Source organism: Bos indicus x Bos taurus, chromosome 19, assembly GCF_003369695.1.
Source record: "Bos indicus x Bos taurus breed Angus x Brahman F1 hybrid chromosome 19, Bos_hybrid_MaternalHap_v2.0, whole genome shotgun sequence".
NCBI lineage: Eukaryota > Metazoa > Chordata > Mammalia > Artiodactyla > Bovidae > Bos > Bos indicus x Bos taurus.
Genome location: NC_040094.1, coordinates 52,274,028 through 52,299,535, shown reverse-complemented (window position 1 = coordinate 52,299,535; position 25,508 = coordinate 52,274,028). Strand labels below are relative to the sequence as shown.

Here is a 25,508-nt window from a genome sequence, read left to right as displayed (position 1 = left end):
CCCATGATGCCATCAGGATACATCTGGGCTCAGGTTTCCAGGGCCCAGGAAGAAGTACTGGGGCCTGAAGGGCAGGAGTCTGAGCCCTGGTCATGGGGGTTGCTGGAGGGGAGGACACTTACTGCAGAGCTGCTCGATGGTGGCCCATTGCTCAGACTTCTTCCAGGTCTGGGCAAGCTCCTCATTTCTGGTCCTCACGGCCTCCAGCAACAAGCTGATGCTGTCCTGCAAGAAACCAGAATGGAAGAGTCCAACTCGCTTCAGTGACAGTAGACAGACTTGCTCACAAGTTTTTCCTCCCCAATATCAAGACACACTTAAGGGAGAATTGCGAATATCTCCCAGGCCGTCACATGAAACGCAAAACAACACACACTTAGTCTATAAAGACAAATGCTAAATTGAGGTAAAATATAAATTCTTCCCAGAGAGCCCCAAGGTGACCACTGTGCTGCTCTCTCTCCTGGGCTGACTGCTCCACCCCTAGGTAGTCACAGCTCACAGGCCTTCTCCTGAGGGCCTGGGCAGACGGGCAGGAGCCCCATGGCCATGAGGCCCACCCTCGTCCCTCTCGCCTCCCTCAGTCCTCTGTCTTCATCACGTCTATATCTCAGTGCGCTTTGCAACCTAGAACCCCAGGGTTAAAGTGCAGGGAACTAAATAGCTTTTTTTTTTTTTTTTAATAGCTTTTATAATTAGAAACTTACAAAGCCTTCCAGGGGCTCTCAGGCAGTACCTTCAGAAAATGTTTCCTAACAGATGACTACAACAACAGCACACAGTTTCCAGTGAGAAGGCCCTAAGCTTTCACCACCTTGCCAACCAGACAGGCAGCAGCTGAGCCTGGGACTGGAGCTGCAACTCTCTGGGCTAAGCAGGGAAGGCAAAGCTAGTGTGAAGCCTCAGGATGCCCAACGTCAAGTATCACAAGTGAGCAGTTTGGACAAAAACAAACACAAGATCAACCCAGCAGGACACAAGAACAGCTACAGAAAAGCAGTGGGAGGAAGGGGCCTCGCCCTTCTACTCTGTCTCCTTGTAGAAATGCGTTTCCTTGGGTCTCAGGCAGAAAAGGGGCCAAAGTAAAAGGACAGCCACAACACAACCCATGCAAGAGGCTTCCTGATTGGACCCGCTACTCCTGTGCTGCTCAGAAAGCAGCTGCCATCTGTAACACTTCACCATCATCTCCCCACAAAGCATGTCCTAAAAATGCCAACTGTGCAGCTGTGCGCCCAGGGCCTGGATGTTGGCCAACCTTCTGGGCCAAGGTGATAAACCAGAGCTGATTCGGGAGAAGGGGAGATCAGGAAGAAGCAGAGGCTGGGATTCTCAAACTGTTCCAACAGGAATTTTTTAATTGCTGATTTCTAATGCTTCCCTTAGAAGGACACAGCTAAGCGGCCTCTGTGTCCCGTATGATTTGTCCTCCGTCATGGAGGGCAGACACTTTTGAACAAGCTGTTCTAGTGCAAACTCTAAAACTGAGAAAGTCACCTGTCAAGGTCCTTGTGCAAAGCTGCTGCCCACAGGACAGGTTAAGGGGGCCTTAGCTGCTCCGGTGCTGCCCAGAGTGCTCCAGTCTGAGGACAGAAAGCCCACCTGGTTCGTACCTGCAGAGGCATGACGTCATTGGTGACCAGGAACAGCAGGAGGTGGAAATCCGAGATAGTGTCCAGGAACACAGATGAGGTGTTGTGGGACAGGTAGGTGGCCAGGCTGTGGAAATCCTAGAGGTCCAGGTAAGGGGGGGAGGAGGGGGAGACAGACACAAGCACCCGTTGGTCCCAGGTCAGAGTCAGAGGACAGCCACTGTCCTACAAAAACGAGACTGACCACATTTAGCGCTGAGGGATGGCCCACCCCCTCTCCTTCTAGAACCATTTACTGGGAGCCAGGGATTGAGAAACACAGCTGCAGAGGAAAACTTCCAGGAAAACACTCAGTACATCTGACTTACGGAAGAGTGTAAGCAACATGTCTGTGAAACTGACCCAGCTGTGAGACACATTCAAACTCACCCCTGGGGAAGAGAGGAGTGGGAAGGCCACGTGGGGCTGCAGAAGCCCTGTCTGTCCGGGTGCACTGCTGACCACGGCAGCAGAGTAGTGAGGAACAGGAATTGCGGCAGAGGGATAGGGGGATTATATGACACTAACACTTTCAACAGGACTGAAGCAGGACATTCAAGGGTGCCACCCCAGTCAGTGGCTCTGCTCCTCCACCAGCACCTGGCCAGGTGGGCGGTGAGGAAACCAAAGTATCAGAGAGGCCCTGGACACGAGTCACTGCTTCAGAAGAAACTTTCAATGCAGACATTCTCTAACCAGGCCCATTTCTGCAGCACCTGTGATCAACTTGGAATGTGTGTTCACAGGCCACTGACGTGAGGACACGGCAGTCGGGGCAGTTCTGACTGGCCTAATGTGCAGGTGAGAGCCGAGGTGGCCAGGCCACATGAGGCCCCATGGTTTGGATGGTGCCAGAGAAACGTGGCAAGGTGATGTGGTAGAGGGCAGAGCACACAGCAAAGCAAGACACCGCCACAAAAGACGGCGCTTACCAACAATCAATAACCTTGCTGGAAGAGGACCTGAAGTGACCAATAAAACAGGCCCCCTGAGAATGGTCCTTCCGGCAAATCCGCAGGCCTGAGGACTTAGAGGGATTTGCCTCTATGCTCATCCACTGCCGCTGCCCTGGAGAGGGCTCATGAGATCAGCAGTATCTTAGAAAAAAGCCTAACCAGGCTTTGTCACAAGAACGAACGAGGAGAGTCAGAAACCTTGATACTTTCTGGAAAAACAATAGTGACACTAGATAAACAAGCAGCGGCGACTTTAAATTATGTTTCTAAAGACAAAGAGCTTACCTGTGTCTCACCCAGTACATCCCGGTTTTCAATAGGAAATGGATTTTGTGAAATAGAAAAAGTATAAACTGGATCCTTGGGGAAAGTTGTTGTGATCTAATGAACAAAAACACAAACCCATGATAAATTAATTGTGTCGTAAACAGGGATGTGGGCCCTGAGGACACCAATCCTTGGAGCCCCGAGCTGCTCACAGGAGCAAAGTCCTAACTGTTCTACCCTGAATGGGATGCTTAGCTCTTAGGACAGCCCCTAAATGAAAATTCTGAAACTGTGACTCTCAGAGGCAAATAAAGACTCATTTTTCATATCTGGTAAGACTGTGGTACCCGTGGGCAGTTTCCTAACTCCATCTCCACTGGGACGGCCTCTCAGCTGCTCTCCCGCTGCCAAGGGGCAGCTAGAGGGTGGGCCACGGGAAAGAACAGAGGCACGAGCGCCATCTCAGGAGCCAACGCTGTTCCCACCACCATGTCTGGAGGGCAAGTGCAGAACCAGTTCCTGATGGTTTTGAAAGCCATGGTGCCCTCCAGCGAGCTGGCTGAGGCCCCTTCCAATTCCCAGGCACCACTCCATGGAGCCAGGGCATGACCAGGCAAGAGGAGAGGCCAGGCTGGGGAGATACAGGGCATGGCTCTCCCCTGAAGATGGCTGGAGCCAGGAGCTCGCGTCCAAAGCGGGGGCTGAAACCCTGCAGGGCCTCAGACGTGGTTCAGAAATGACAGAGGGCATTTAAAATTCAAAATCAATAGAAGCTACAGGGACAATGGCAAATGTGCAAAAATCAATACAAATACAGTTTCTCATTCCTCCTGGCAGGTGCCCCTCCCCCCAAACGCACCCAAGTGTGCACCACCATCAGCCATCTTTTGGTTGACGCAGCTCTTCCTCTGCAATATGACACTAGCAGCAGATTACACCTCGTCCAGATTTAGCACAGCTATTCTGGTTCCTTCGGGACTATTTCTAAAGAATGAAAATGTGGTTCTGGCCTGTTTTCTGCATCAGTGAAGGCAGCGAGCTGTGCCAGGCTGGCTGGCCCAGGACCCGCTGTGCCCGTGCCAGCGCTGTGACAGTAAGCTGAGCCGTCAGCAGCTCCTTCACTCGAGCCCTGCTGGCCTTTTATGGATGAGACCACGTGGCCTCGGGGCACAGGGTGTGAACTCAGCACAGCGCCAAGTCCTACTGTGAGGCCTCGCTTGGTTCATCTGAGAGATACAGAGATCAGACAGCCCATGCCTCCTAAGGCTCTGTGAGGATCAAGTGTGCCCAGTCATATGGAGCCCGCAAAATGGGCAGCATACGTGGGGCTCAGTCTCAGCTGCCATCATGATTCTAGAGATGGCAGAGGGGCCACCTCACTGCAGAGACAAGGCCTGTGGTGGGCTCACACCCCTCCCTTTGGAAGGCAGATACAGGAGTGGACCGGCAACAACAGAAGACCCACTAGTAAGTAAATGTGGAATCAAGGGAACTATTTGTTAGACCTGTAACTGCCCCTTGGAGAACTTCAGAGCCAAGTTCACATGGCAGTCTGACTATCCCAGAAACCCAGGGGAGAGGATGCAGGGTGTCAAGCACTTTATTTTGTGCTCAAGCCCTGTCCCCACCCAGCCTGCCTGGCAGACAACCCCCTACATGCGAAGCACCTCCACAGAAGGCCTGAACAGCTGCCTGGCCACGAGGCTTATTTAAAGTCATTGAATGTGCTGATCAGGTGGGGGTCTGGGGCCGGGTGAGGAGTGAGCACGCCTGTCTGGGCACCTGCTCCAACCTCCTTCCACAGGAAGAGAGCACGTGAGTATCACAGGGTGGAATGCTTCCCCATCAACCAAATGGTACTGCAACAGCACTAAGGCAAGAGCTTAGCTCCTTCGTGAAAGGAAACGGGTGGGGAGGCCACTGGGAAAGAAGACCTCAGGAAGCTGGCTTTAAATCATGCAGACTCCCCCTAAGTGTATGCTCCATCAATCTGTTTTCATCTTAATTACACCCTAGGTAGTCTAAAAAGCAGATGCCTTTATGGCCTAGGTAATAAATATGTTCTCGGGAGCTGTCAGTGGGAATGGAGCGTTGGCGGGCTCAGCTCACAGGGACCCGCTGCTCCAAATGCAATGATACTTTACAGCCTGAATCACATGCCTGTCCTAGTCCAAATGCGGCCTGAATTCATTCTGGCAGGCAGCAGTTAGGAAACGAGCCACCTCCCGTACCCTGTACAGGACAGAGCACAGACTGCAGCAAATGCATCAGGCTCTGGTCCTGCAGCATGTGCTGCCCTCTGCCCACGACCACATCTCCGTGAGCGGAGCACACCTCCAGAAAGGAGCCAAGGCTTGGGGATGGTGTGCCAGTACCAGGTGCCTTCCTGGCTCCTACAGTGCCCTCCCAGAGACCATGCTGTCCCTTCACTCAAGGGCAGAGTCACGGCTGTGTTCCCTACGGATCGACTTGCAGCAGCCCATCATGGGCCTGGCTGTGGCGGCTGCTGTGGCCAGGGCAGAACCTGCGCACAGAGCCAGGGAGAGGCTCGCTGACCTCTGGGGCTGCTTGGCCTAGTCGGCGGTCCTCTGCTGCACTGTAGATTGGGAGAAGTTAACCCCTTAAGTTGTTTTTAAGGAAAAAAAAAACGAAAAGCCCTTAAGGTTTCTAGCTTTTCAGGGATGCCAGGAGCTCAGTGACTCAAACATCTCTGGGTGGCTATTCTGCGCAGGCAGAGGGGCAGGTGTTCAAGCGGCGCCCTCTCAAGGCCTCCCCTAGCTGTCCTGACCTCCGCAGGGAGATGACACACACTTACGTCTATGATCAGATACTCCACAGGCAGGGGGCGGGCCAGCTGGGTGATCTCGTTGCCAAACTTGTCTATGTCCTGAAACAGGAGACAAAGGTCCAGGGTGTGAGTGCTGACCTGTGATGGGTTTTCTGTCCACAAGCTTGTCTCACTCCTTAAATTACTACAATTCCTGTTGAAGTGTATGAAAAGCAGAGAGGAAAATGTGCACATTTTTGCAATGACTCTACCTTCCACCATTTCTTGGAGGCCACGACTTAAGAAAGTAGACTTGCTTTTGGCCACAGGTGTCTCCGCCCCTCAGCCTGGTGCTGAAGCTGTGGGAGACAGACCCCAGCTCCCTTGAGGACAGGTTCCTGGAAACAATGCCCCTCAGGCTGCATCTGTGCACCCCGCCTTCTCTATAAGCTCTCCCAGTCTCTCACCTGAATCCTAACTCTTAACAACCTCCCTCACACCTTTGGAAAACCCAACTTCATGGAAACTTAATCCTTACACATTAATAAACACACACACACACACACACACACGAGTACACATACTACTACGCAAACATGAAAACCCCACCACCAATCTGTCAAAGTCTAAACTTGTTTTGCTTTGTCAGATGCACGGAACATAAAGTTTAATTATGGGGAAAAATGGCCAGCATATGTTCATTAATCATAAAATGACAATTAGATCTGATTTATGTCAAACATGCTGAGTTCAAACAGAGCTCTCGAAATAAATTCATAAGAACCAACGCTTTTCATTAAAGATTCTGCAAGAGAGGGTCATATTTTCTATCTAACTCATCACTTAACATTATATAAATCATTCATTGAGTCATATATAAATTAGACATCCATAATTTCCAATTATGGGACCTTACATAAAAGTTTATGTTTATTAAAGCTCTCAGACCCTAATGGATGCCAAGCAGATCTCCCTGGGGCATGCAGGTGACGCAGTGCCACCCCAGCACATCACACCTTTTGGGGAAGTCAGAGGCCCATGCCGTCTTTTGAGACAACATTCACAGGCTGTCCTACGTTAAACTGAGTCTGTTATCCTAACCAGAAGTCTAGAGGCTCCATGCAGCCCTGCTCCTTTTTTTTTCTTCCAGATATTAAACTCTTTGGTCCATAGCACATTTCAGATTACCCACCTTTTCTCGGTTCACAACCCAGAGAGCTGCTGGCAAGCATGTGCCCCTCTGCCCTTCCAGAAACTGGTTCAAATACATCTAAGCAAACACATCTAACCAGCCACACAGGGAATAAGAGCACCAGCAGAGGACAGGTTCCTGGAAACAATGCCCGTTCTGTCTGTCCGCCCTCCTTGGAAGCTGGAATCCTGTCCCCTCCACCTGGGCAAGAATCTTTGGTCTTTCCGCATGCTCACTGCTACAGCATATGGAGTAGGCTTGGCTTTCTGTGGCTCTACCAGCTTTGACACTGGCAGCCCAAGACATGAGGCTTGCTGAATGGGTCCTGGGCCCCAAAAGTGGTAGTTTTTCAATGGAGGAAACATGGTAGGAGGCGGGAATCAAACCCAATCAAACTACATCACCATTTCCAAAAATACATGCTTGCCCCTACAAGAAACAACCTGCAACAACTCACACATAATTAGCCCGTCTGGAATTCATCTTCAAATCTAATTAAGCTCTAATATGCAGAGACATTTTCACAGCACCTGTTCGCTTTAATCTTCCCCTCTAGGGATGTTTCTTGCTAAATGCCCCCCTCTCTTTTTTTTGTGTCATGTGATTCTCTTTCAAATTTAACTACCCCACTGTACCCTTCTGCTCCCCAAGAAAATAAAGGTGCTGCATCCCCCTCTCTTCCCTGGAGGAAAAGCAGGTACCTTCTATCTCTCCCCCATGCTTTCACGCAAATGTTTTTGCCAGCCAAGCCCTAGCCCCACACACCATTTTAAAAGGCAATTACTTTTTATGGGCGTTAGCAAATGTCAGGCAGAATACACTAGGAGGAAGACATCTTAATTCTAAGTTTGGCAGCCACCAAAGTGTCAGCAGTTTTATCTCCACCTGGAGCAAGACACTGGGAGAGTCAGAAATCAAGGTCCCTGATGCCTCGCTACCTCCCATCGGTCACGTCTACGAAACGTCAATGAGAAATCCAGGGATCTCTGTCTGTGTTAGGGATCTCTGTCTGTGTTAGCTCAGAGGCAAGCAGGCTTTGTGCCAGGACAACAGCAAAGTCCACTGACTGGGTGGCACCAGCTTGCTTTGGAAAAGGTGAATGAAATCCTTAATGTATTGCTTTTCTCCTTAAAGAACTGGCAAGAAGACAGTAAGTGAAACTAGCACCTTGATCTGAGACTTCACAGGATAAAGCAAGAAAAAACAACATTCTCAGGACAAAGTCTCTTAAAGAATTACCATTAGGAAGCAGTCCAGTTGATAAGCACCTAAAGAGCGCTTGTTAGCAACAAAAGACCAGCAGAGCCTGGTCCAGGCTTGACAGTGTGTGGATGCACCCAGCGGGCCCCAGAGCACACGGAGGGCACAAAGGGGTATGAGGACAAGCTGCTCTGCCCGAGATCTAACAGCCAGGAGGGGCAGAGGGCAGGTGGCACAGCAGCTGTGTCCACTTCAGACTCCAGATCTCAGTACCAGGACTCGGGCTCTGCTCCTCCGCAGCCCTGCCACCAAGGGTGTGCATGTCCAGCCTACTTCCACCCTCGTGGGGATCTGACGACAGACTTGTCATCTCCAGCTCAATGGAAAGAATGAAAGCCAAGCTCACAGGTCTCAGAGGCCACAGAATCCCTCTTCCTAGACTGGGATGTTGCTCAGTTTCTTCTCTTGCTGGCAATTTCTTGGTTCCTTGATACATTTTCCTGAATAATGCTGGAGGCAAACACAATCTCCTGTGATGAAAACACTCGTCTAGAATTCCCTGGTAGTCCAGTTGTTAGCACTTGGTGCTTTCACTGCCAGGACTCAGGTTCAATCCCTAGTTGGGGAACTAAGATCCTGCAAGCCAAGTGGCACAGCCAAAAATAAAAGAAAGTTTTAAAAATAAATAGGCAAAAAATAAAACATTTGCTTAAAAAAGTTGAATAGTGCAGAGTCTTGCCCTAACAAATATAAAACTGTATTATGAAACTAGATAAATGGATAAACATTATAAATCTCAATACAAAATTAAATCAAAAAGCACTAAAAGAAAATATAAGTAAATAGATAGCTTTAAATAAAGTAAAGAATTACTTTCTAAGTATGATGACCAAAGCAGGAATTACAATTTAAAAAGATTAAGGTATCTCTGAATCAGAAAATGTTAAAACTTCCTTTGTATGTAAAGTTAAAGAAATGATATATATGACAAAGGGTTTACGTATAAAGACCCCTCATAAATGAACACAAAAATGATGAATCGCCTTACAAATACCTCAGGGAACAGAGAGGCAATTCACAGAGAAAACAGCAATGCACACAAGAGACTTGGGACAGACTGAGTGCAGAGCACGGGGTCCCGAGGTCAGAGCATGGGGTGTTGAGGGCAGGGCCCAGGTGGGTGAGCGGACGAGCACAGGGCTGGTCTGCAGCACAGCCTCCTGTAGCCTTCTCGGGGAAACTTTGGGAGGCCACGTGAAACCCGTGAAATATAGGTTAACTTCTGACAAAACAATGCTGTTGGTTTGCTCAGAATGTCCCAGGTAACTCAGAACACACACGGAGTGAGCTCCGGATGAGTCACAAAGCACAGCTAGTCAGTGCCAGATGCTAGGACAAACCCATGTTGGGCTGAAGACAGGTGGGTAAATGATGGGTGGGACAGAGAGGACTCCACAGGCCTCCAGAGAGCGCTGGTCCCCTCCATAGCCACGACACCCCAGCTGCCTGTGTGCTCTCTCCTCCCCACCACAGCCACCTGTCAGCTCTTCCAGATCCTCATCACTGAGGCCACAAGCCCCTCATGCCGGGAGAATCCACCATGCCACCCCCCTGCCTGGGCAGCCACCTCAGAGCAGCATTCCCTGGGGTCTCTAAGACCCTCCTCGTCCACTGAACAGTCCACCTTCTCTCCTCTACTTCCTGGGCTTTAACCTGAGGTGTCCTGGCAGATAACCCCGAAGAGGCACTCCTGGTTGGCACCTCTTGCCTTCCTTCCTGTCCCACCGCATCCAACTTCAAAACACGGGGACCTCTTCCCACCTTGACAGAAGGTGCTCCCCGGCCATTCTTTCACTGGCTCCACAGAGCTTCCCAGGACAAACAGATCAGAGCTGCAGACAAAGGTGGACCCTCAAGCTTTCCAGCCCTGTCCTCTGTGTGAACCCACACACAAATGTGTGTACATACATGCACCAACATCTACAGGAATTGGGATTTTTACTATACATACAGACACATTTTATTTTTAAAATATATTTATTTACTGAGCTGCGCCAGGTCTTAGTTGTGGCTTGTGGGATCTAGTTCCCTGACCAGGGACCGAACCCAGGCCCCCTGCATTGAGAGCAGAGTCTTAGCTGCTGGACCACCAGAGAAGTCCCATACAGATACGTTTTAAATCTTACTTCACGAGTTTTATCGCATATCTTCACATAATTTTCAAACACACATTTTTAGTGATCACAGAATATCCCACCATATAGATGTATTATAATTTAATGTTCCCGTTACTAGACTTTTAGATTGCTTTAAGTTTTTGTTACCACAGATAACACCATGATGAACAGCCTTAGACAAACACGAGTATGTGTCCTGTTTACAAGGTATATTTTAAATCAACCCCAAAGCCCACAGGAGGACTAAAAGGATTACTTAAATGTTTGCTTTCATAGGTCTCTTTGCTCAAACTGATATTTTCCTGAAATGTATGAGAAATGAGTGTGTCAACTCCTACAGGGCTATAAACAATTCTGAGAAGCCCTTCTAGCCTGCTCTCACTAACGGGCACATAAGCAATCTAAGAAAACAGCAGCATGATTAAGGAAATAATATGTTCCGGGACAAAAGGGAGCTCTCTTCTTAAGGGGAGGAAACTTACAAGACATGGAAATAAACAGCAAATTTCCAACATGATAAAGGGTACAAAGAAACAACACACAAAAAAGCCCCACAGCAAACTCACAGTTAATGATGAAATCCTGAAAACACATCTTTTACAATTAAAAACCAGACAAAAGCACTGGTTATTCAACTCTTCCAAAAGCCCTAGCCAGCACAAGGAGCCAAAACGAAGGGAACAATCATCACTCCTGCATAATGCAGAGAATCCAGAACACATGTACAAATTAGAGGAACAAGTAACAGAGAGCTGAACTGCCCAGCGGTGCTCACTGCAGTATGCAGAAACCACAAAGTGCCCGGGAACAATCCAACAGGCAACGGACAAAGCCTTCAGTGGAAAAATCCTGACTTTCTGAGGGACGTCAAGGGTATCGCTCGTGTCTGTGTGTGTGTCTCTGTGTGCGTGAGAGAAAGAGGGAGAGAGAGAGAGGGAGAATCACATCTGGGTGAAACCTGCAGGCTGGTCCTGAAGTCTACAAGAGGCAGGGGAGGGTCAGGAACAGTCCGGGCTTGGGGAGATAAGCAGGGCAGGGCTGCAACAGATCGGAGAGGAGTGAAGTTACAGTGACTTGAACAGCGAGGTACTGGTGCTGAGCAACACCAGCCAGGGGACAGAAGAGAGGACAGAGGTGAGGCCACGATCACAGAGACGACTGCTAATGGAGAAGCACCACAGATCAACAGAGAAAGACAGTTTTCCCAATAAATGGTGTTCAGACAGAATATGGCTACAATAAATTGAGAGGAAAACTGGGCCCCTACCTTGGAACACACATTTGAAGCAATCCTGCTGCTGCTGCTGCTAGGTCACTTCAGTCGTGTCCGACTCTGTGTGACCCCATAGACGGCAGCCACCAGGCTCCCCCGTCCCTGGGATTCTCCAGGCAAGAACATTGGAGTGGGTTGCCATTTCCTTCTCCAATGCAGGAAAGTGAAAAGTGAAAGTGAAGTCGCTCAGTCGTGTCCGACTCTTAGCAACCCCACGGACTGCAGCCTACCAGGCTCCTCCGTCCATGGGATTTTCCAGGCAAGAGTACTGGAGTGGGGTGCCATTGCCTTCTCCGTGAAGCAATCCTATGTGGACTTAAAACCACCAACCTTAGAGAAGACAGGATAACAGATTTTCTTTATGATTCAAAATGCCAAACCGTAGAAAGCTGACCACATGGAAATGTAAGCTTTCTGCTTCAATGACACCACGGGAGAGAAGAGGCAGAGGTGTCACCCTCCTGACACAGTCAGAGGCAGGGAGAAGACTGAACCACCCAGGGAGGAACAGGAAACAGATACAACCAGCACATCACAGGAGACAGGACGGAGCAAACAAATGAAGAAAAAGGAGCCTGGCCTCACTTATGATCAGGATGGCACAATGACAGCTCAAGAAAACGCCCCATGGATGTCGGAATGGTGAGCAGGACTCGGGCCCGAGGCTGTGGAGCACGGTGCCTCACATGGCGTTCTGCTCACAGTGGACTCGTGCCAAGGCAACACAATGGCCACACACAGGTAGGTCTCAGGCTGCTCCAGGGTCAGGGAACGTGGCCTAGCTTGGAGGACACAAGAGCACAGTTTTGGGTCTACTGTGTGCAGCAACATGTAAAACTCACAGTACCTGGTTTAGGAAAATATACATAGGAGGTAAAACTAGAAGAAAAGCAAGGAAGTCATACTGCACTCCTTCTGGAAGCAGACAGGAAGACCCAGCAACTTCAGAGGCCACAGGAACGTTCTGGTTCTTAATTCTGGGAATTAGTATTTCTGCTTTTTTAAATTTTTTAAACATGTTTTATAAATAATCTTTTATATCTACTCAGTATTTAATTTTTAAAATTCTGGGGAAAGAAAAGAGATGGCAGCCTGATGCCTTGGAGCGATGTGTGCACGTGCACTGGGCACGCCGGGCTTCACAGGCCTTTGCGGCTAACAGGGAGCAGCTGTCCATGAAGACACCAGACTTGCAGCTAATAGGGAGCAGCTCTCCATGAAGACACCAGACTTGCAGCTAACAGGGAGCAGCTCTCCATGAAGACACCAGACTTGCAGCTAACAGGGAGCAGCTCTCCATGAAGGCACCAGACTTGCAGCTAACAGGGAGCAGCTCTCCATGAAGACACCAGACTTGCAGCTAACAGGGAGCAGCTCTCCATGAAGGCATCAGACTTGCAGCTAACAGGGAGCAGCTCTCCATGAAGGCACCAGACTTGCGGCTAACGGGGAGCAGCTCTCCATGAAGACGCCAGACTTGCGGCTAACGGGGAGCAGCTCTCCATGAAGACACCAGGCCCCACCACTGCCCCCAGGCCGGCAAGCTGTCCCCAGAAGGCTCAGGACCACAACTAGCAGGACCGCCAGGTCTTAGGGTCTGTAAGTGAGCCATTCTGCATTCCGAAACATGCCGTACAGACATATCTTGTAAGACAGGAACTTTTGGGGAGAAGATCAAACTTTCACAGTGGTTCCCAGCATGGTGTGATTTTGACGTGTGAATGTTTAATAATGGTTTAAGAGTATTTATTCAGAGTACCTGATGCACACAGAATTTGTGTAAGGGCAAAATCTGTGTTATCAAGCCAGAAATTGTTACTGAACACCACAGGAGAGAAAAGACAACAGAATTCTTAATCAAGACTCTTTGGAAGTGTTTCCTTTCAAGAATGATATGGAGAACCCTTTCCCAGAGCTCCTTACTGTCCCACAAATCTGAGGGGACGCCTGAGTGAGCTATCACAGGCCAGCCTCACTGTGTCTCTTCACTGCCACCAGCCGAAAGGAGCAGATGCAGCATCGAGGCCTGCCTGCTCAGCGAGCATTTCCTGACAGGCTGCTACAGAGCAAAGACAGGTTGCTTGCTACCATAGTGACCCGGCCTTCCTGGCACAATGACAGTCCCTGCCCCCACTACCCTCAGACCATGCAGAAGCTCAGATTCAAAAGTAGAAGGCAGACCTTCATTCCAAAGAGCTGAGGGGGAGACCAGGGGCAGGGACAAGACCCTCAGGCTCTCGTATTTTTCCTTTGCACATTACCCACTGCCACAGACGCCCACAGCAAGAAAGATACAGCTTCAGACAGTCTCAGCCCCACTTGTAATCCCTGAGGAGGTGAAGTCTTTGTCACAATCATGTAGTGTCTAGCCTTCAAGTCACCACCAGGATGAGGCCCTGGAGCCCCTCAGCTCTGGGCGCTCTCCTGGGTGTCTGACATGTCCCATAGGTAGTAGGGTGTGTCCTTGGCACCGAATGCTATTCAGCAATGAAAAGAATGAAGCACTGCAGACTGCAGGCATGGATGAACCATGAGACACTATAAGTGGTGAAAAGTCAAGTCACAAAAGACCACACACTGTAGGATTCCATCAAGGAAACCAGAGAAAGCAAATCAGTGGTTGTCAGGAGTTGGGAGGACTGGGGTATAATTGCTAAACGATGCAGGGCTTCTTTTTGGGGGACAAAACTGTTCTAAAATTAGATGGTGGTGATGGCTACGCAACCCTGCAAATATCCTAAGAGCCCCTGAGCTGGGCACTTCAAATCAGTGAACTGTGTGATGTGCAAACTACATCTCAATAAAGTTATTTAAAAATACAGCCTTGTTGGAACAATAAAAACAAACAGAAAAATGACTAGACACTGTTTAGTGTCTAGTCATTGCACACACTGATACAAAAAGAATGCTAGAAGAGTCAGATCATTTCAAAGAAGCTGGCTCGTCACTCTTACGGGCTGTCACTGCTTGCCTAGTTTTGGTTCCAGGCCCCTTCTGCCAGCAAGTCTTTGTGGCCTAAGTGCAGTGAGACCACAAGCAGAACTGGGAGCCTACAACTGGTTACGTGGTGAAAACATCCTTCAGCAATGGAGACGAGGTACTTCTCAGACACGAAAGCAGCCCTGCACCACAGGAAATAAAGGCTCCTCCAGGAAGAGCAGTGCCGGAGGGAAACTGGAGTCTGCCCAGGACGGGGAGCAGGCACAGAGCCCGACTGTGACCCCGAACAACTCCCACGAGCAGGACGGGAACCAGGTCACGAGCCTCCAGGAAAGCACCCAACGCGGACTGTCCAAACCAGATCACAGCTTTCTTTATTGGGAGGGGGCAGGGGTGTGGCACGCCATACAGCATGCAGGACCTCAGCTCCCGGACCAGGGATGGAACCCGTGTTCCCTGTAATGGAAGCCCAGAGTCTTAACCACTAGACCACCAGGGAAGTCCCTACAGTTTTCAATAAAAGTCATTTTTATAGCTTTCACAGGAAACAGATTTAGAAATGGATGACTGGATCTCCTCAGGAGGGCCCCACTTCTGTCAGGCAGCTCCAACCTTCACTCCTGCTGAGGCCCACAGGCGCCAATTCTCCTTTTCAGAAACTGAGAGAGTCTGTGCTGCAATGGTCTCACTTGTTATGCACCCCAACCTCAGTGTGCAGCATCCCCACTTCTGCTTATAAGCCCTGACACCACACAATCCTGCATAGTCAACAAAAGCCCTGGAAAAGGTACAGATTCCTTATCTACAAGCTGGCCTCTAGACGACCATGGTGGACCCATGGCCAGAATGCACCAAAATTAGTAACGTCCAGGACAGGTCAGCGTCCACACTGCTCTCCATCCACTTCTCTCTTCTGGTACCATCGCACTTTTACCTTATAAAACACATCAGGCACGTACTGCTCGCTGCTGGACTCCTTGGCATAGCCGAGCTCAGGGGCATCCTTGCAGGGCAGCAGGCATTCATCTCGGACCAGGGCCATGCATTGATTGGACACCTGGTACCCTTCAAAGTGGACCTGGTTGTCGGGGCCACCTGCAAGAGAAAGACCTTCAGTGAGAATCCACTGGAGGATGTTCAAAGCAGTGTCATTCCTCATCTCGGATTTGCAGAACCAACTCCCGTGTATGTGTCTTGGGTAGAATCAAAAAAGTTCGACTGCAGCTTCATGAGAGCTGTGGGCACAAAGCCGTGAACACAGGCTGTGGAAATGCCACTGCAGCTTCTCAAACAGGCCCACCAGCAACATGCTCTCTCAGAACTGGAGGTATGACTGTTAAACCTTCTCTAACACCCATCCAAAAGCACGCTTGGGCTCCTGGATTTTAGTAACACAGGGATGTGAACAACAGAGCCCCATGTTCCAGCAAATTTCATTCTTGAGTGAATGCAGGAAGACGGATGGGAGTGAATGGGAGAAGACTAGTTACGCTAGTTATCTGCACACTGCAGAGGGCAGTCCTGACCTCAGACACCTGGACAGCCGGCATATCTGCGAGGCAGACATGGACCCTGCTGCAGCACTTAGGCGGCCACTCTCCCTGCGCCGAGCCCTGCCCTCCATGCTAACCTTTCTCAGGTCCTACTCCATAGAAACCTGCCTCAGGGTTACAGTTCAAGATGAGGGTAAAACCCATGGAGGTGGTCAGGCAGGACCAATCATTCAGCCATCTTCCTCCCCTCCAGAATCAGGGTCACACCCTGACAACTGCGATAGCTTTGGAGAATTAAAAAAAACAAAAAGCTCTCAACATCTCTAACTTAGCTTCTTTATAAAAGGAGGATAAAGTACCGATCAAGGAACACCATCCATCTCCACCCCCAAGGAAAGGGAGAGAAATTACGCATCTGAGCATCTCACAGCACTACCAAGGACAGCTCAGCCCAGATCTGAAAGGACTCTAACTGCAGATCTTATTATAAGTGATTTACTACCTTACAGTTTTAAAACCTGTCAGTAAAGTGCCAATTTCAGAAGCAAAAATTCCACGGACAATCTGTAATTTCCAAATTCCCAACAACAGGTATGACTCAATAACTGAGAGTACAGGCAGCTCCTGACTTGGAGACTATTTATAATTCTAAACATGTACCAGTTCTTTGGGCTCATCAAATAATTCCCCATAGAAACAGTAATTAAAGGGGTTAGGTTACCATGGGAGCCCATGGAAGCCTAAAACAACAGTGCTCACGAGAAGCAGTTCTGAAAATCTGTGGAGGTGACTTTTGTTTTTCTTAATGAAGTTGGGCAGGGTGGGGCAGGAGCTGCCAGTTTTAGCAGGCTAGAGTCAAGGTGCCGGACGCCCTGCTATGTTCAAGTAAGTCCCTCACGACTAACAACCGCTCCACATCACACCTGGCCTTGAAATGTCCTGTGCACACTCCTATAGGCAAAACCCGTATTTGTGGAGACCTGGGATTAGAATCGACTGCATTTTATACACAACCACAGAAATATACTCATAGCTTTAACAGCGTATCATCTATGAACAGGATACCGTATAAGCTGAGGAAGGGCCCTGCCTGGCTCAGAGTTCTATGGAGGGCTGCTGGCTGAATGTCTAGGAATCATGTCACTGATGCCTACAAAGGGCCCGCCCACAAGACTGGCAGCCCTCCACAGTGCTGTCCTCAGCAAGCATCAGTCCCCAAGCACTTGCTGGCTCATGGAGTGTACTGTCTTATTACACGTTCCTTCACTATTATTTTTCCTTAATGTTACAGTCATCCTACAACTCTGCTTTCTTTTTAGAATCAGGTGTGTAGGCTGGTATATTATCTATGAATTTTACTTTCTGGATAGTAAAGACGTGTCATAAATGTACTGAAGAGCAGGTATCAGGTCTGATAGGTTTGAGAACCACCAGCCTAAATGCCTAGACCCAGAATCTCAGCCTAAATGAAGCGAGTGGGGGTTATGTGATGTAGGAAGTTGAAAGAGAATACTTTCCTCCCCTGTGTCAAACAGAAAGCTGGCTTGGCAAAATTCTGATAATGTACAACCTGTCTCTTCTCTGTTTTCCCCCTTGGCTCCTGCTGCCCTGAGCGTTCTCATCACAATAGGTTCCCTGCCCCATAAGGCCCTGGTAGAAGGACTCTATGCTACAGAATTAGTGCTTTCACTAATCCCTGTCCAAACTCCCATCCACTGCCTTAAGCACCTGACCCCGTTAATTCACGTTAACATGTGAACGATGCTGCCATAGCCTCTTGTGCCCCAAAGTACATTCATTTCAAAGAGAAGGTGCCTGTCACTCTAAATGGATCGCAAATCAAATGGATCTTAAAAATTCAGACAGCATGAAAGATGTTTTCCTTCATGGTTCCCATGGCAGTGGTAACAGGCTCAGCTGGGATTAATAGGGGATATAGTTACTTATGGAAAAGGAAATGGCAACCCACTCAAGGATTCTTGCCTGGAAAATTCCATGGCTAGAGGAGCCTGGCGGGCTAGTCGATGGGGTCATAAAGAGTTGGACACGACTGAGCACATATTTTTTAATATGCTTTAGGATGTTTGTAAACTGGGTTTTTAAACTAGAAGAAGTGTGGTAACCATGAATGAACTGGATTATCACCTCTGTGATGGAAGAACTCAAGGCTTCACAGGATCAAGGTTAGTGTTTAATAAACTGACCAAAGAGACTGTTTTTATGAGTTGGTTTTCCAAGTTTCAAATTCCTACTCCTTTTGAACCATATGGTCTTATACTTGGCTTTTTTCTAGGACAGCATCTCAAGTGTATTATAGAAGATTTGGTGGCACTTTTTTACAGGCCATAATCTTTTATTACTATGTATTCATGACGTATGGGCTTCCCTTGTGGTTCAGCTGGTAAAGATTCCGCCTGCAATGTGGGAGACCTGGATTCAATCCCAGGGTTGGGAAGATCCCCTGGAGAAGGAAAGGCTACCCACTCCAGTATTCTGGCCTAGAGGATTCCATGGACTGTATAGCCCATGGGGTCACAAAGAGCTGCACACGACTTAGCAACTTTCATGACATATATGTAACATGTAATACAATAGACACAATATCACAAACACACTCATCACTCCCAATAAAAGCTTTATGGAAAAGATTTCTTAAAATGACACTTCCACTCATAAATAAACAAGTAACAGGAACAGTAAATTCCTTTTCTCTTACTTAACCAGAGCCATCCTTGGTTACTGGAAAGGGGCAAAGGCAGCCTAGAATTCAGATCCAGAACCAAGTGAACCTGGACTAAGGCTAAGAGAGTGGACCAGAGGAGGGCTACACCGAGGCCACGATTCTAGCATTAACAGTTTGGGGCGACGCTGAGTTCAGGATTTCTGCCACAAACCAGAAAGAAGAATTTTATGTCTCACAGGCCCATTCAGAAAATCTATTGTAACTACGTTAACAATGCAAGGCTTTTCTGGTTGCTCACTAGTAAAGAATCCACCTTTCAACGCAGGAGACCCAAGTTTGACCCCTGGGTTGGGAAGATCCCCTGGAGAAGGAAATGGCAACCCACTCCAGTACTCTTGCCTGAGAAAACCCCATGGCAGAGGAGCCTGGTGGGGTCACAGGCCACAGGGTTGCAGAGAGTTAGACATGACTTGGTGACTAAACCAACAACTGGGCAGCAGAGCAGGCTAAACACAGACTTGACATGATTTAATCCTTTCTTTCCTACATCCATTCAGGCCTGGTACCAGGGTGAGGCAAAAAAAAAAAGTGCCTAAAAAAGAATGCAAAGAGGAACAAAACCTATCGACAGGGTAGTAATGGTTATAACACAACTCTGCCTCCATTTATACCTGTAGCCACTGCAGTAACAAACTTGGATCCAAAATGTCCATCTGGAGATAGTCGACATATGTTGGGATGCTTATTTTGGAAGTCTCCTGCAGTGATACATTCTTCTGAACTCAGGAAATAGGTGTCCTAAGAAAAGAGAACCAGCATATCAAGTTCTACAGCATCTTGTCAAAATATGCTTCTATTTCTTCTTTAGAAAATAGTAAGAACTAAACTATGGCACGTCACAAACTACAGTGAAAGGAGCACCTACACTTACTGTTACCAACCCCTCACAGAAAACCACTTGCAACCAGTAAGGCCAGAAGCACGTGGCAATTCACCTCACGGGCTGACCTCTGAAAGGCAGGGCTTTATAAAGGTAAGGAGGATTTTGATTTCCAACACAGAATGAACAGACTCAGCCTTAATTTACCAACAACAATGTGTTGAAAATAATGTGGTCTAAAAACAAGAAGCTGTGCTGAGATGCCCACGAGTGCAGCCCAGAGCTGGTCTGTAACAAGGTCCTGTCAAGCAAACATGCCCGCCCCACCTCACCTTATTTCGACTGTATCGAACTGTACCCTTCCGAGTATCTTCTGAGACAAGGTCTGTAAATATCCAGCCAACCTGCATAAGAGAGAAAAATACCTTCTGAGTCTCTCCCTGAAACAGATGATGAATGCCTTCTAGCTTCTGCCCAGAGAGGAGACTCCTGGGAGTCAGTCCTTTCTTTCTAGGTGAGTCAGCTCCTCAGCTAAGCCATTGTCCAAACCAGGGCTCTCAAACAGTACTCAGCTGACACTGGTTGTCCTCCCCCTGATGTTGCCAGGTGGAGATGAGGGCAAAGAGCAAAGCTCATTTATGTGTTAGAAACTAAGACTCAGCACCATCTCTGGGCCCAGCACTGTGCTAGGTGCAGGGGACTCTGGGGTGGTCAAAACTAACAGAATATCAGTGAAAAGGGAATTGGCACTCTGGAGAGAAGGAGAAACAACGAGCAAGCAAATAAAGACAGTGATACTTCAGATGCTACGGCTTTCTCCATAAGACAGGAGAACATACTCCCTAGAGAATGCATTTAGAATAAAAGTAAAAACACAACAGAGACTTCACCCAGCTACTCCTCTGAGCTCCAGTGCAGGGCTGAAGGAAGCATCTGAGGGTACAGGGATCTGAAACGCCAATCCCAGACCTCAGCACAGTCAGCCTTCCTGGCACATCCTGCTACAGCAACAGTGCCTGTCCATGTGCTCGGTGAACCCTGGCCCTCCTGTGCCCATGAATCTCACAGCTGGTTACCCTTCCTGAACCAGAACCTGGCTGGGAAGTTAAAGAGCGATGATGGAATCCAGACACACACCCATTTCAGTCCTTCAAAGAAGTGACCTGGTGCCTGTGACCCTCTCCAGTACAACCCTGACATGAAACTCTTCAACTCCATCTCCTGCAGACATGACCAGCCAAATCAAGAGACTTTCGTTTTCTTTAAAAATGCCCAAATGAACAAAACCCCCAAGGAGGATGGCAATGGAGAAAATGAGACTTAAGGGATAAATGTAATTTAACCATTAAACAAAACAGAATCAAAATCAAGCTGAGATAAGGGCTAAGGAATTAGTGTTTGGAGAAAGGCATTTAAGTAATTTCAAGATCTTCTACTCTAACATGAACCAAACATTTACAACAAAAATGGGTTTAAAATAAAAACACTGATTTCTCTTTTCAACACGAGAAACTTTCAGAATTTAAACCAAAATATGCCCCTAAATCATGATACTGACTCCTTTTTAGAAACAACAGGAGTCTTTTTCTTAAAATGAAGTAGTAACTTTGCTCCATAGCATTCCTGGGTTATAAGGCTCATTTCCAGTCTTCCCCCATTTATCTGTACAGAGTCTATTTCTCCCTGTCTAAACTGATTAGGAAACAAACGATAAAACTTACATAGTGAATTTTTAAAATGTGTTCAAATTCACATTTCAACATTGTCTATAAAAAGTCGTCTTTACAGTTCCTAGGAACTCTACCAAAGATGTGAGATAAACTAGACAAACAGATTCAAAAAGAAAACCCTCTGTCTTCTAACTGCCCAGAAAACTAGCAAGGCTTATATGCTCAGATGCCTCAATTACAAACAGGAGGTTCAATGAGGACTAAAGAGGAACCACCAGAATCTCCAAGTACAGGGGAGAGAAAATGATCCGTGCAGACAGACACGTGAAGGGAGAGCACACACCCAGAAGGATGTGCCTTAGCAGGCAGGTGGGACAGAGCCTGGTGTCAGGTCCCTTGCAGCAGAAGTAGGGGTCTTGCTCCTGCGGCTTCTTTCCTGGCTCACTTTGAGGCAATCCGCAAGAAGTATGTCTGGTGGATTTACATGTAACAGTCCCTACACTGGCATCCTTTTTTAGGCACCCAATAAATACATGTGAGGCTTCAAAACGTGCAGGGTCTGCATCTGACCTTGAGCAGCTGGGAGTTCAGTCCCGGATCAGGCCTGGCCATGCGACACACCTAGATGTCCCCAACACAGAGCCCAGGTCCTCCCTCAAGGACAAAAATAGTCTCAGTACCTTCCTCAGGCCAAGTTTGGCAGCAATTTCATCAACCACCTCGGCCTTTGGGTCTTCAAGAAGCTCCAAGCTATTCTGTGTACCAATCTGTGAGGGTATTAAAGAGAAGGTGGATTTAGAGGGGTTCAGGAAAGCAGCAAGCAGCTCTGCTCCATTTCTGGTCGGTTGTCACAAAGGAGCACCAATCTCCCTTGCCAAACAGGAGATTTTCAGCGGCAAAAAAGCTCAACCAGATCCATAAGCCAAGCCCTCCAGGCTCTTTCCTTCCAGGGCTCAGCTTTGCTTTTAATCAAGATTCAGAGAACATGAAGAGCCGATATTCAGGCTGGTTCACATTAGCAGCTCCACATGAAATGTGTGGTTGTTCAGGACTAGAGAAGGCTCTCTATACCTTAAGGTTCCTTTGTTTGGGATAGAAGTTAGGTTCAAAACTCCCTTGGATAAATAGTTTAACTCCAGGTAAGCTTGGCTAGATTAAGCAAGGTTAGAGTTACAAAGTAACATTCATTCCCAGAAAAAACAGCCTTGGAAAACCTGCACACAACTTCTACAGGGACAGTGCTTAGTTTCACCGGCAAGGCAGAATAAGAGAGCACAGAAGATAAGCACACTCTAAGCCAACAAAAGGGCACCTGAAATGGGTATCCTGTTGACTGGTGAGGAGAGCGCTCAGCTCGGGGCAGTGGGGGGGCCTGGGCTGGCTCACATGCAACCTACACTGGCCACAGGACTCCACTTCTTGCAGTAGACAAAGCATGCTGACATCTTTAATCTGCACCAAAATGCAGCTCATAGGTTAAGCATCATACTGAGCAGAAGACACGGCTATGAACAGGAAAGTGAAAGTAACTCCAAATTGAGTTATGCTAATTGGGTATATCCTTGTAAATTAGTCAAATCCTGGCAAAATAACAAAAGAACTTTATGTTGCTGGGTATGACCCATATGGAGATGATTAATACATACAGGGCACAGGTCAAAGCACAAACTCAGAACAAACCTAAGGATTTTTGTTTCATGACATGTGGCATCATGAGCTTCAACTTCTAATGAGCTGGAGGTTATTAAAGCTCAAATGTTTCAACCTCCAGGATCCCCAGTTTGGGAGCTCTGATGATGCTGTGAGTAGTTTCGACGCCAAAGGCTTCTGATTCCATTTTTTGTTCAATCGTACTCTTAACAGAACTGTTAAAATACTTCATGAAAGGACCCTCCTCAAAACTGAACTGGAACATCATGAAGGGCCCTCCTCAAAGCTGAACTGGAACCTCATGTGCTTCCAAAAGCAGATCCCGCTTACAGAGCACATTCAGCAGCTGAAGGGTTGGACAAGCAGGGTCTCTGGGTGAGCACCTACTGCCATCTTCCATCTCCTTACAAGTGAACCATCACAGAAGGCCTGGTCCAACATTTCCTCTGTGGCTCTCAATAGATAACAAGAATGTCAAGGGGGTAGACGACACACAATCTGTATAAATACACCCAGGGAAGAACTGGTATCTCTCCAGGAGCCACACACCTGCACCGGCCACAAGCCCTGCAGTTCCAGACCCTGGTTTATTAAAAAAAAAAAGGGAACCAGCCATGGCAAGATCTCCAGAGCACAGCACAAGGTGACACACATGTATGGCATGGTGCCCACCAGAGAAAAAGGAGAAGACAGCAGTATCTATGTACCCACTTATACTAAAAAAAAATCAAACTTTACAGATCTAAGCCAAAAATTGTTTAAAGTGAGGGATACCTGTAGGGGAGGGAGGAAATCAGATGAAGGGGAAGACGCTGTTTGTAGCTCTCACTTTGCAAACATGCAAATTTCTTTTCCACCATTTTTTAAAATAAAAAATTTCAGGCATACAACAAAGTTTAAAGAATCAGTAGTGAACACCTATACACCCACCACCTAATTCAGTCCAACATTTACTATGTTCCATTTGTTCCTGTTCATGCCTCAACGCATTGCATTTTTGTGTTTTTGCATCACAGTAACCTGTAGGAACAAGACCCTCTCCTAACTATCTCAACACATCATAAACCAGGATGCAACACAGTTCCAGTCTTCACTTTTGTAGTGAACTTACTATATATAATAAAACATTATATTACACATATATATATTATACAACCATATAAAAGTTTTATGTAATTGTACAACAAATTTAAATACATATATATAAAACCAATCCTTAAATACTGAAAATCAAATGAACGTAAATGTTGGTTATAACCTGTTGGTGACATAATCATACAAAGAAGATCTTCCAAGCAACTTTAAACACAGAAACCAACTGCTGGTCCCTAGTGGGATATACCCTAGGGACTCTACCCTTCCACCTAAACGATTCTAAACTGTTTTCAGTCCTACACTGGTGGTAATCTTGATACTGTTATTAAGTTATATGTGTGGCATAAGATAAAGAACTAGAGTAATTTTGTGACTCTAATTTCATAATTCCTAGGATAGGTGATAGTAGGCATGAGCAGAGGAGATAGGGAATCAGAAGACAGCAACTTTATGACACTTTGGGGGAACTGACAAAAGTGGAATAAGATGGCAGATTAGATCTATATCAAAGTTCAACTTACTTAAATTGCTCAATGCACTTGTTATATAAGAACGCGTCCTTATTCTTTGGAAACATACACTGAAATATTTAGGGGCTATGTTCTTAGTCTCCAAATGTTCTTTTTGAGTGTGTCTACAGACTGTGGCAAATGATGCAATAAGAAAAGAAACAAGCAATCTGAAAAAGGCATCCCATAGAGCCGTCAAAATAAAGCAACAGAGACCCACAGACTGTAAATCCTGTTCACGTCTACCTGAGGAGGCTCATAAATTGCAGCTACTTCAGCCCTGATACCAAGAGGAATGTCTTTGTGCTCCGTGTACCGTCCATACAAGTACCCGAAGTGCTGGTTCCCCGTCTTCCTCCAGAAGTCAAGGAAGCGGTCAGCAACTGTATGATTCTCAAACATGATGTTGTCCACATGTCTGTATTTCTGTAGAGTTAACAATAGGTTAAATTCAAGCACTCAATAAAAAATAATTCTTTTAGCACAAACCGTTCACAAGTATCTTTTACCTAGATTTTAAACACACAGACTTTAAAAATGTGCTCTGCCCTTCAGACTACTTCAGATTTTAGCAGGTAGAAGGGGTAACGGTGGGATTCCTCAATAAATTAATTCAAATTTATCTCGCTGGGGGACATCCCTAGCAGTCCAGTGGTTAAGACTCTGCACTTCCACTGCAGGGGGGAGTATTCGATCCCACATGGGATTTCACCTAAAATAAAGGTTTTCACATTTTCTAAGTCAAAAAAAGTTTTCAAAAAGAAATTAAGACAGAAAGAAAGAAAAAAGAGAACTAGAGTGATGGATGGAAGGAAGGAAAGAAAGAAAAGGAGAAAGGTTCTCAGTCAAGGAGGTCATGGGATTCTAAGCAGTTAAACACGGGCTGGCAGCGGCAAGGCAAAGACAAGGCGAGTTATTCTTGGAGGGCTGGACGATAAGAGTGGAAAAGGCCAGAATAACTACACAAAATTTTCCCTGAGCTCCTTCTTGAGCCAAGGCTCCTTCCTGAGCCCAGTTCCCTTCTTAACCTGGCTTGGAAAGATGTCCTGAGCTGGTCCCAGGACAGTTCTGTTTATAGTTGAGCCATAGCCAACTTCCAGAGCCACAGTTTCTTAAAAGGCAAAG

The 25,508-nt window shown here is 47.4% G+C and overlaps 1 protein-coding gene across 1 annotated transcript in view; it reads right to left on the bottom strand.

Annotated features, from left to right (window-relative positions):
- Window positions 1-25,508, bottom strand: part of NPLOC4 (NPL4 homolog, ubiquitin recognition factor) — a 50,040-nt gene that overhangs the window by 5,783 nt on the left and 18,749 nt on the right. The window contains exons 8-16 of the mRNA XM_027517970.1: window positions 24,630-24,809; window positions 21,810-21,896; window positions 19,792-19,863; window positions 19,251-19,377; window positions 15,338-15,498; window positions 5,670-5,741; window positions 2,873-2,968; window positions 1,614-1,730; window positions 123-225 (exon numbers count right to left, since the gene is read on the bottom strand). Of these exons, the coding sequence (XP_027373771.1) occupies window positions 123-225; window positions 1,614-1,730; window positions 2,873-2,968; window positions 5,670-5,741; window positions 15,338-15,498; window positions 19,251-19,377; window positions 19,792-19,863; window positions 21,810-21,896; window positions 24,630-24,809 (1,015 nt within the window). The remainder of the gene's footprint in view (window positions 1-122; window positions 226-1,613; window positions 1,731-2,872; window positions 2,969-5,669; window positions 5,742-15,337; window positions 15,499-19,250; window positions 19,378-19,791; window positions 19,864-21,809; window positions 21,897-24,629; window positions 24,810-25,508) is intronic.